The sequence below is a fragment of the Ceratina calcarata genome, unplaced genomic scaffold (assembly GCF_001652005.2).
Source record: "Ceratina calcarata isolate Rehan_Ccalc_2016 unplaced genomic scaffold, ASM165200v1 scaffold140, whole genome shotgun sequence".
In the NCBI taxonomy this organism is placed as follows: Eukaryota; Metazoa; Arthropoda; class Insecta; order Hymenoptera; family Apidae; genus Ceratina; species Ceratina calcarata.
Genome location: NW_017135119.1, coordinates 59,338 through 70,441, shown reverse-complemented (window position 1 = coordinate 70,441; position 11,104 = coordinate 59,338). Strand labels below are relative to the sequence as shown.

The 11,104-nt window shown below is 35.8% G+C and overlaps 1 protein-coding gene across 2 annotated transcripts; it reads right to left on the bottom strand.

Moving 5' to 3' along the window:
* Window positions 1-325: 325 nt before the first annotated feature.
* LOC108629962 (HEAT repeat-containing protein 5B) lies at window positions 326-9,906 on the bottom strand. 2 transcript variants are annotated; one of them, XM_018032986.2, is made up of 33 exons: window positions 9,408-9,906; window positions 9,070-9,247; window positions 8,749-8,960; window positions 8,531-8,678; window positions 8,362-8,472; window positions 8,112-8,295; window positions 7,886-8,046; window positions 7,413-7,806; window positions 7,084-7,334; window positions 6,894-7,005; window positions 6,562-6,814; window positions 6,381-6,490; window positions 6,148-6,311; window positions 5,960-5,992; window positions 5,641-5,715; window positions 5,287-5,562; window positions 4,941-5,222; window positions 4,665-4,854; window positions 4,423-4,592; window positions 4,033-4,354; window positions 3,687-3,950; window positions 3,441-3,622; window positions 3,122-3,367; window positions 2,833-3,052; window positions 2,487-2,759; window positions 2,253-2,415; window positions 2,075-2,190; window positions 1,720-2,004; window positions 1,420-1,656; window positions 1,202-1,353; window positions 909-1,122; window positions 569-714; window positions 326-502 (listed from the first exon to the last, which is right to left on the bottom strand). In XM_018032986.2, exons 2-33 carry the CDS (start codon window positions 9,199-9,201, stop codon window positions 326-328), a joined length of 6,255 nt encoding a protein of 2,084 aa, XP_017888475.1. In that variant the 5' UTR covers window positions 9,202-9,247; window positions 9,408-9,906. The 2 variants fall into 2 exon arrangements, with proteins under 2 accessions (XP_017888475.1, XP_017888465.1); XM_018032976.1 differs by lacking the exon at window positions 9,408-9,906 and adding an exon at window positions 819-833 and having other exon boundaries at window positions 9,070-9,201.
* Between the last annotated feature and the right edge of the window lie 1,198 nt (window positions 9,907-11,104).

The following is an 11,104-nucleotide window of genomic DNA, read 5'->3' as shown; positions in this document are numbered from 1 at the left end:
TAATATCAAGTTATATCTCTCCTACACATTATCACGTGTGCTGTCAACTAACATGCTAATACGGTGACCATGTATTATTATTTGTTAATATAATTCCGAGGATATTTCCTCGCATGCATGTGAGGAATTAAAGATACTTCCATCACGGAAGTGTTAGATTCCCCTTTTCGATCTATCATTTGCGTTCATACCGTGACGGTACTATGCATTTTATACTTAAAAATATATCCGTTCGTTACTAATATTTCCGTAAACGTACGCAATACTATTATAATAAATAAATAATATCTAACTACACAAATATACATGTTAACGGCGAGAATTTTTAATTAAAATTGGAAAAGTCCGTTTTGAGCTTAATAGATGGTGTCGAGATTTTTATCTGCGGTTTCACAAGATCGACTGCCCGAGCATGCCTTTGTGCTTGTTGATGAGAGCTGCGTACAGCGTTTTCTAATTTAGTCTTCAGTTCAGTAGACTGTGACATTAGTGTCTTAAATTCCTGAAACACAAATGAAATATTTAAGTAGCTTCGATCTAATCATTATGAAAATTAAAAATAAAGTACCTGAGGATATTTTGGTCCTATTTTATTAAGCCATTGGAAACTCTGCTGATGAAGACTTAATTGATACTTAGAAGCATGTTGTAGTTCATCTCCCTCCAATAAATAATTAATTAGGATTGGCACAAGTAAAGTTAACATTTGTATTCCTAATAACAGAAAATTATTATTTATACACTGGTATTCAAATTAATAGAATAAATGAAACACCATTTGTCACGCATAAACGACAATATTGCGGTTATTTACACACCTTGCAAAAGGTCTCCTGAATAGCATGTAACATACTTTTCATCAGGACACCAGTAATAATGAGATATAAGTGACAGAAATGAATACGTACGATGTGAGATATCAGCGAGTCCAATAAGAGTCTCAACGGTACTAACGCACTCTAATGTGAAAGACAATTCTGAATCAGTTGAAATCTGTTTGCTCTTGTCGCTATACAGATATTCTACTAGTCTCGGTGCTAACGCATGAATGTACGGTATACTTATTGCACGTTCCGGATGCAAAAATATCGTCCTCAGTGTTTGAACGCATTTTAATTTTACCTAAAATATACGTAAATATGTAAGTATGACGTATTTAGTCAACATTTATTAAATAATTAATGTAACTTATTATACTTACTGTTATATTTTCTGATTGGAAAGCCTGCCTATAGTGATTTATACATGGAAATTGTAAATTCGGTGCACTCACAACATCGGACGATGCATGAAGAACAAATACCGCAATACCTAACATCATCGCTACTTCGTCCATTTTAGTCTCATCAGTCCCTGTAAATATATTTTTCAATTTCATTTTCACGATTAAAATCCTTACAACATTTGAATCGTAAATACCTGTTTTAGCAAGATCGATGATTTTAGCAAGAGCGCTCTGTAAAAAACTTGTCCATTGCTCCTGACTTCTATGATCTTTTGCATATTTATTTGTAATTAAACTTTTTATACAATGCAAAGCGGCATGCACCGGTGCATCTGATGGTGGCTTATTGCATTCGATGTCGATACGCACTGCAGTTTCTCGAATTACTCCAGTTGCTAGATATAATAATGTCGGCAATATTGCTAGAGCTCCTAAAAGATAAATGATTTATTAGAAAATATAATATTCAGTTTAACAGAAAAATAAATAGTTACCGTGAGGAGAACAAATGTTAGGGAGAGATTCCATTATATTTAGCGTAGCAGTTATGAGTTTCCCGCTTTCTTCAGACGGCATATACCCTTTCTGGGATAAAATTGCTGTTGTTCCACCGGGATTAGGGTTCAATGCCGGTATTTGCCTTACCAAAAGGCACAAGCACACTTCTAAAATAGCAAACACTAAAGATTTTCCTGGTGTCAGTTCACCATTCTCCTCGCCTTCTCCTAACAGATCTACGTCTTGAATTTCATTGTTTTCTTCGTGCGCTGGTGCCATTTCTGTTAGAAAATCATATAAAAGTTTGTACACTCATTTTATGAAATACATGATTTAAATCCATTTCCTTACCTTTTAGTTTAGTCTTTTTTCTATCCGTCAAATCTTCCTGCGCTGCCTTCATTACTTGTTTCAAAACTTCCATTACTATCATTTGGATCATAAAACTTTCTCTCGTTAAAAGCATCCTACAATAGAGTATGTATGTTGAATATAAGTAACGTGTATTATATATTAATTCGTCACGTACCTGTGAAGAACGTTGCATAATTCAATCGGTAATGAACGATCTGCGATCAGAACTTTGCGAGCCCAGGTTGAATCTAATAAAGTATACAAAGCATGCAAACACGTTTCTATGTTTTGCATAGATTCTGAAGCACGGGGACTGCACAAAGCTTCCATACAAATACCTATAACAATAATTTTATATCAGACAAGATATGCTACCATAAGGGAAATGTAATGCAGAAATGATATTTACCGAATAGTAGATGAAAACGTTCAACGTTCGCATTAGTCTTGGTAGAGACATCGTCGTTATTGTTATTATTATTATTATTATTGTTATTATTCATTACATTCGATGTTTTCATTTCATTTTTAGTTTCTTCTAGACCAAACCCTTTCGCGTTAAGCCAAAGTGTCGCAGCGTGCAAGATTGGTGCCCACGATTCTGCATAATGAGGTCGAGCAGATTCCATCGTATCGGTTGTGTAAAAAGCTCCTCCATCGTGCGGTAGCTGACTGGAAAATTCTAACAGGACATTCACTTATTATTATAAATAGTTCGTACAATTTGAAAAATGATCTAAGAATAATTAGTGCACCTGGAGGTAACGAAAGTAACGCATGATCTCTTAAGGCTGCCAACCAATATTGACTTAAACTCAGTAACTCCGGTTGCACTAAGCTCAATAAGCTTTCGGTCTGGAATTCGAATTTGCCAAAATCTTCAGAGTTATCGTCATCGGTTTGGTTCGAATTTTGATTGAACGTGTCCTTGCTGTTCAAGGCAGAACCATCTTTTATCATAGCAACCACGTACACCTAACGAAAACAAGAAACAAATAAGCGAATGTGGATAAAAAATTATTATTCATATTGTTTGCTTCTTACTTCTGCCCAGGCCTTCAAAATCGCTAATCTTTCGAGCGTTAACAAGCTCTCGTTATAAAGTTGCGGTCGCGTATGTCCCTCTCTTAATTTCTCCAAAGAAGACACAAGGAGCTGATGTACTCTACGGAGATCGTTCAAATCTCTAGCGACTCCGCTTCCGATCCAAGCACTGCATGCCTCGCACGCTGCAGCTGTAACGTGCGACGCTGTTTCTGCCGAAAACGCAGGCCTCAAGGCAGCTCCGACCTAAACAAAATAAAATATTCTCATCTTAAGAAGGGCTATACCTTACAAATATTTTTATAAATTGATTACATACTTGTGCTTGGAATTGTTCAAGTAATAAATGACCAGGAAATTCTGGCTCAGGAACTTTAGCAAATTTGTCTATGATTTCTTGTAAGGTCTTCAGTCCTTCGAGTCGCAATGGATCGCAGTCACTTGTTGCAGCCATAAATGCCATTCGCACTAAATCGGAAAGATGCAGTACCAAGAAATCATCTGTAATTGAATAATATTAGTATACGATATACCATTAAGGAGCATTCGATTGAAAAGTTCATACTTTTTCCTTTTGATACTTGGAGCTCCTTAGCTAAGGCAAGATCAAAGTGTGCTTGCTTGTTGTTCACGCAAGCGGCAACTATTTTTCTAACGCATTGTGCTGCGAAAACTCTAGTTGGCCATCGCGGGGTGATAGTAAGTCGTTGTTTCGTAGATTCATCGGCGTGGAACTCGACTTGATCATCATCGCCTTCCGTATCCGCATTATCATTATCTGCAGTACTGTCTTCAACGTTTATAGCATTTCCATCTTCATTATTTGTTTCTATGCGAAATATATCTACGTTATTTCAATTGATAATAATGTAAGTTTTTAGTATACCGTTTAATGCGTTATACTGCAATACCTGAAGCTATTGTAAGAACGTCCTTGCATAAAGAAAGCCACTGCGATAAATTGTCAGCTGCTAAGATTTGCAGCATACTGGTTAATGTGTCGTGAATATCTTTAATTAATTTGCTATCAGTTTCTGTGTCCAACATGCTGAACAGGACACCCGGAAGACCAGTTTCTGTTATGACGAGACCTTCTACTACATTAGTATCGCGACTTTCGTTGGCCAGTGTCATTGCATGCTCGCACACTTCCTTCGCTTCTCTTTGGGCAAGTTGTCGAAGACAGGATATCGCAGCTTTACGCAGGAGAAGATGATTACTGGATAGAGTTCGCTGTAAGAAGGAGAAACATGGTTTAATATATAAACAAGTATTTATACTTACTGCAATGTAAATCTTACGCATAATGTAGGAACAAGGGAGGACAAATTGACGTGTCTCGGTGCAAATAAATGCAACTGTTGAAGACACCCCGTAGCTTCTGCCTGCACGAGCGGATCCTGATGGTCTTGCATAATCGCGCAAGCACAAAGAAACGATGAACGTGCCATACAAATAGACGACGTGTTTCCTATGGGTACAAACCATAAATATCAATCGCGTCTTCGAAAACTTCATTAAAATTAAAATAAGGATGACGGACCTTGTAGTTCTGGACCTATCGTTGTAATCAGAGCTGATAACACTTTGCCTATGCATTGATGAACATCGATGTATGAATGAGGAACATTAAGAAGAAGAGTTAACGCTAAGGACAATGAAGGTTCAACATAGCCTCGGAACATCGGTCCGCCGGAATCAGCTATAAGCGCGAGAGCATGTAATGCCCATACCTAAATAGAAATACAAACACATGTTCTTTATTCACATCTGGTGACAGATTTACATCCGTAAGGAATACTTCTTTTATGTGACTCACTTGTACTACAGGAGAAGAATTATCTTGTGCGAGTGCAAGTAAAATGCTAACACTCGTGTTGAGATGTTGACTAGATCCCATTCCACCCACGTATTTGTGAAGGCAGCCCAACGCTAGAGAATGACCGGTCCTACTAGCTACATCGCGAGCAGATTTTAAACGATCGAAACTTGTTTGTGCTAATTCTGCCGTGAATTTGGGATCGGAAATCACTTGAGCCATTCTTCCAACAGCTTCTCCCGCTGCCCACCTCAGTATCGAGTTACTACTTACTAACGCACTCTGCAATATTAGTCAATAAGAATCAAGGATTATATTGTTCTAAGAATGATAATAACATTCTTACAATAATGAGATTAGTTGCAGATTTTTTGACATCTTCTTGACCAAATCCAGTTTTCGCTTCGTTAAGACCCTTCAATCCGCTTAGCACAGCCGTGAAAACGTTCATCTGTATTGCCTCTTGCCTGCCTGATTTCGTATGCTTTATGCATTCACCGAAGTGATCTAACATCTGCAACCTATGCTTGTTCGCCACACGTGGGAAAATTTGACCAAACAATGATACAGAAAGATCGATAACAGCAACTCCTAGCGGCAAAGGGCCAGGAATTATTTCATCCTAAAAAATAAAATCTAGTGTTTAGAATAATTACGATTTGGGTTTTTACGGGCTTTTAATAATCTGTAAACTATGTACTTGTGGTACTGGTCTGTAAAGGCAACAGGGATTATGTTCCAAAGCTCCAGATCCTGCAGCACTGTTTGGTTGTAGCTGAAACAAATGTAATACAAATTTATTATTCAGATTTCTTCCTATACTGCAAATTATATAAACAATACAAAATAAGACAAAAACTGTAGCGTGTTCCTAATGTACTAAAATATATAAAACAATATAGTGAACCTAGGGATGTTAAACTACTTTATAAATACATTTAAATGTTAACGCAAAAATTAAAAAATAAATATCAGGCGTTTCAAGTGTGTAATGAAAGGCTTCATAGAACATTACTCACATGTTCCAAATCCGCCCTTCTGTTTGGTTCCATCTAGACATGATTAGCAATGAATGGAATAAATTTTTATGTGAAAAAATGTTAGAAAGGCAACTGAGGAATATATTAATATACATTACGCACAGTACTGTTTATGTATTTTAAATTGTATGAAATAATAAAGGGAACACATCTTTACAATCACTTACTTGATCTTCTATTGTGCGATGATCAGTCTCTTGCAACCAAGTACCGAGGATTACAGAATCGTTAGCATGACAAACTGCGCGTAGTAAAGAAGTCGTAGTGTTCCCGGGATTCTCGGTCAACGTAAACTCAGATACTAACATCCTTAGCAAATGCGTGTATGAACCTGGTTTACAATATACAATTTTCACGATTAATGTTTTAGATAATTTTCTTAAATACAAGTTACAGTTACCTTCAAAAGTTTGAGGTGGTAATAATAGTAGAGTTTCGTATAAGCGCAATCGAACCATTGCAGCTGGAGCTTTCAGTTGTTGACCATAATTTTTTAATACAGGCGATAAACTGAAATATCGTGTAATATTAGGACAATGTAAATCTGAAGTAGCTTGGATTTAGAAATAAATATCACATACTTTGTTAACATTGCCAAGGCAGACTCAATCGGTGTTAGAAGTCGTCTCGTAATATCGTCATTTAAAAGTTCTGGGCAATGCAAAAGAAAGCTGTGCATTGCCGATAGTGCTCCGGCTCGACCTTCTAAAGTTACTTGCCACGTGAAAGCATCGCCTCTGGCTTTTTCGCTCTCGAGTTCTTTGTTCGAGCGAGGGAAAGAATTTCTCCATAACAATAACATCCTAGGTAATAAACCTTTCACTACCGCTGTTCCTAAACGTTCAATTTACATTTGAAACAATATTTATAACTGCGTAACTGACAGATATGTATTAATCTTAAATCGTTGTACCTAGAGTCATTATAGCTCCGATCAAAAGCCATCCAGCATGAGTTCTATTTAAGGACAAACGACTGTTTTGACTTGCGCTTCTCAAAAGTTCTTCTGCCGTATTGAAAATAATCTAAAATGCAGGTCATTTTTATTTAATACCATCTTATGAAAGTGTGGAAAAAAACAAATATAAATCGTTAATACTTACTTTTCCTTTCGTGTGGGGAACTCCAAGTGGTGATAAACGAACGCTACCAAGAACTGCGGCTAATGCACTACTATATCCAGCTATTGCTTCCGGTGAACTACGCATATTTTCAATATTCTCAACACATCGATCGATTAGAGGTGTTATCTGACTGGGAACTGCCACACAGATACAACGTAAGCACCAAGACGCTGCAAGTCTAGCTGCCTGACAAGGGTGGACCAAAACAGCCATAACTGTGTCGATCAAGCCTAGACAATTACATAAATTAATGTTATTTCTGAAAACTATTAAATTTCGATTTACATAAGTTAGTGTGGAATACATACTTAAAGATTGATCAGACAATAAATTACAAGCTGTGGTGCCAAGTCCTAAGATCAAATTGCCCATTTCTTGCAGTGCACAAACTAACAAGTGCTGACTAAATAATGTTTCCTGATTGCAATCCTTGGCGTTCTCTGGGCTGAAGTCAATGGAATTCATTTGTTTCAAAATAATGTGTGCTATTTCTTTACACGCAGCGGCTTGAGCTCCTTCACCCAACAGTTTCCCTATGGTACCGTGTAATATAAAGTTAACACATTTCCTAGAATAAACAGCATCAACGTGCGAACTTGCTGCTTTCGGGTTTGTTACAAGATCGAGTACGTGTGCAACCAATGCACCGACGTTGCGTTCAAGCCACGAACCACCTAACATTTGGACAAATACAACGTACGCCTGAAAAATATTGATAGTCGATTAGTTATATATTATTATTTTATGAAATAAACGTCATTTTATATTCTTTCTTCCTTACGTGCGTAACACCAACTCGGACTTCTCTATTCACACTGGAACTCCCCTTTATTATTTCTCCAGTACCTTTCAAAAAGCCCACTCCGCCTCTTAGAAATCCGGACATTAAAATGTTCAGCACCTCGTCGAGTGAGATTTGTTTAGCATTCTTGTTTTGCGTAACTAAATAAAAGTAATAATTTTGTCGATATATGTAATTAATTATTAAATGTGATTATTCGAAATACCTGAAGGATTTTTGCTTTTTGGTGCTGGAAGTTGGGTCATCGCTACAAGAGTACCAAGCAATTTTGCAACAGCGCATCTCACCTCGTAATTCGAACCTTCGAAGGCTCGGAAACAAAGCGTGGCTACACTTTCGATTTCAGTGGTATATAAAAATGGTGCATGGTTTAACATTTCTAATAAACACTATAAATAAAAAACATATGAGAAATACTTTAAGTATACGCGTAAGGGACAAGAATAACGAAATACCTTTGCAGCAGCACACCTTACAGCCATTACTCTATCTGTCAGATAATGTCTAGAAACTTTATAGATTTCTTTATGAACGTTTGTAATCGCAGATCCCATACCAGCACAAACCTAATAATAGAAATACTTAAATAAATCTAATTCTTACAGTCTGTATATAAAAGATTACCTTCTCTAAAGTATGCATGACCTCGATCCTTGTTTGCGATTCTGCAGAACGTAAAGACTTTATTAAAATCTGTACAGTTTCTTCGTATGATCTGCCCATCATCCTTCCTAACTTTTCATACATACATCCAACACAACATATAGCAGCTCTGTAAACAATGAAAACCACATGAATTTCTTTACTTGTGACGAATATTATGCAAAGAATACTTTACTTACAATTTTGTTGGAAGGAAACTTGGAGAGTCATCTTTATTTCTCAAAATATCATTACATTTATTAACAGTATCAAAGAGCAAAAAGGTATCACCAACACTGAACAAGGTAGCAAGACATCTTGCGATAAGTCTTCGCGTAGGAGGACCAGGAGCACCTTGCATGTGTTTAGTTAACTGTTCTACTAGTTTTTGCTGACATCCTTTAATGTCATTCTGAAAATTTATTACGATCGTGAGGCATAATGTTACACAGACTGAATTCATGATTAACATGTATTTCAACAAAGGAAATATATTTTATTTGTTATTAAGCTAACAGTACCTTTTGTGCAGCTATTAAAACCTTGTCCAAAAATCGTAACCATTCAAATATAAAAACAGGTCGTTTGGCCTCTGGGATTTGATTAAGGGCATCCTCATTGAGGGTCAAACTATGACTCAGCTCCATCATCATTTCAAGGAAATTAGATTTCAATGTTCTTCACACAATCGTTCTTTCCCTACAACCAAATTTTAACATCATTAACAAATCAACACACTGATTTATGATTAGAAACTCAAATAGTTTAAAAAGCAGAAGAAATTCATATAGATATATTAAAAGAGAGAATTAGATATTTAAGAATAATATAAACTCAAGTTTACTGTGTAATTAAATACCAAGAAAATCGCTGATATTACAAATATCTGGGTGGTAACATAATTATTCCGTTTCTTTTTTATATGATGTATTTGATGTCCATGTTATTAGCACAACACTGTGTAAATATTTGTATTTATGTACGTTCCATATAAAGATAATAATGCGATATAAAATAAATCACTTTATAAACAGCATGCCATCCAGTATTCAGTACTTTTTAACTACACCCTAGTAGATTGATAGAACAAGATATTTTTCCACGTAATTGACAAATCTTAACTTGATTTCGGTTAGGGTAGATCGGTAATCATCTGGATAGGAAACGTTGGCAACAAATTGTTCAGATTTTCTGCTCCCGATCATTTTACTGCCATAGAATCTTGTGACGTAGATGAGAACCTTGTTCTCAATTGCGAGGAGCTGGTGGATTTTTATCGTGTTTATCATAATTACAATGATCGAATTTTTTAACATTTGTAGTCTTCAGTCAAAGTTTAATCTTAACAGGTTTATAAAACGAAAGTATAGATCGCTACGATTTGTAAATCTTAATAAATGCCGAAAATTAAATATAATCATATCGAAGTATTCAAACAAAACTGTGTTAAAATTATTTAACAGTATTTATCAGAAATTTTATTTGATCGTATAAAAATGCAAAAAAGGAAAAAGAAAAGAAGATCGACATTTCTCTGTTCGACGGGTCGAGTAGTTCTACGCTCTCAATAATAGGTAACGCCACGGTATCTGTAAACTGCAGATTCTTCTTTATACTTTACTTGGCAAGGCAAAAACACCCTTCTGTAAAAATAAATAAAAAATAGCATAAAGCATGAGCCAAATTCTCCTTTTAAAGAATAATAAAGTATGTCCCGTTTCAATCACTGACAAATTAAAAATACGGATGATACGAAAAAACGTTTTAGATAAAATTTTCTTTATTAAACTCGAAACGACGCAAAGAAGACTCAACATAATAAACATGAAGTTCCTTATTGAGCATTCAGGGCTAGCCTCTTTTACTGCGATAAAAGAAAACTTATTAACAATGATAAACTAATTGGCGGAATTCGATTATCTTTGTTATATAAATGCCTTCCAGTATGTAAATGAAACAAATATTTTACGCGTTCACTGCTAATAGTCTATTACGTAGTTGATATCGTTCCCGTAAATTATGAATATAAAAATATTCAAGTGTAAATTAGTTTGTAAGCGCGAATTACAATCGGACGGACTTCCATTATTGCCTGTCAATAAAGATAATGCATAATAAACGCTTGTTACAAATGGTCAGTCATTTCTACAACTAATGATTGCCTGAAACATTTAGAACTCTCCAGTCTCCGGATACGTCGAACTTTGGTCAATTGCGATTTCGAGGCAAGCGACGGAAGAAGCATAAAAACGAAAGAAACAACTCATCAATGTCTGTTCCTTTCCATTCAGTCTTCTTTTAAAAGTGTATCGAAAGATCACTCAACTTTGTGATTTACTCCATGTAATTATCAAGTAATAAGACAGCAGAATTTACGTCAACAGGCTATATTAAAATTCAGTCATTTATGTCAATCGTAACTCTTTACAGCCTTATCTTTTCACCAGAGACGCTCGGTTGACATTAAATGTACAAAAATAATTTCAATCTCTATACATGGAGATTGCAACATTTCGAGTCGCCAAGGGAATCGGAAAACTGGAAAAAATAATATAT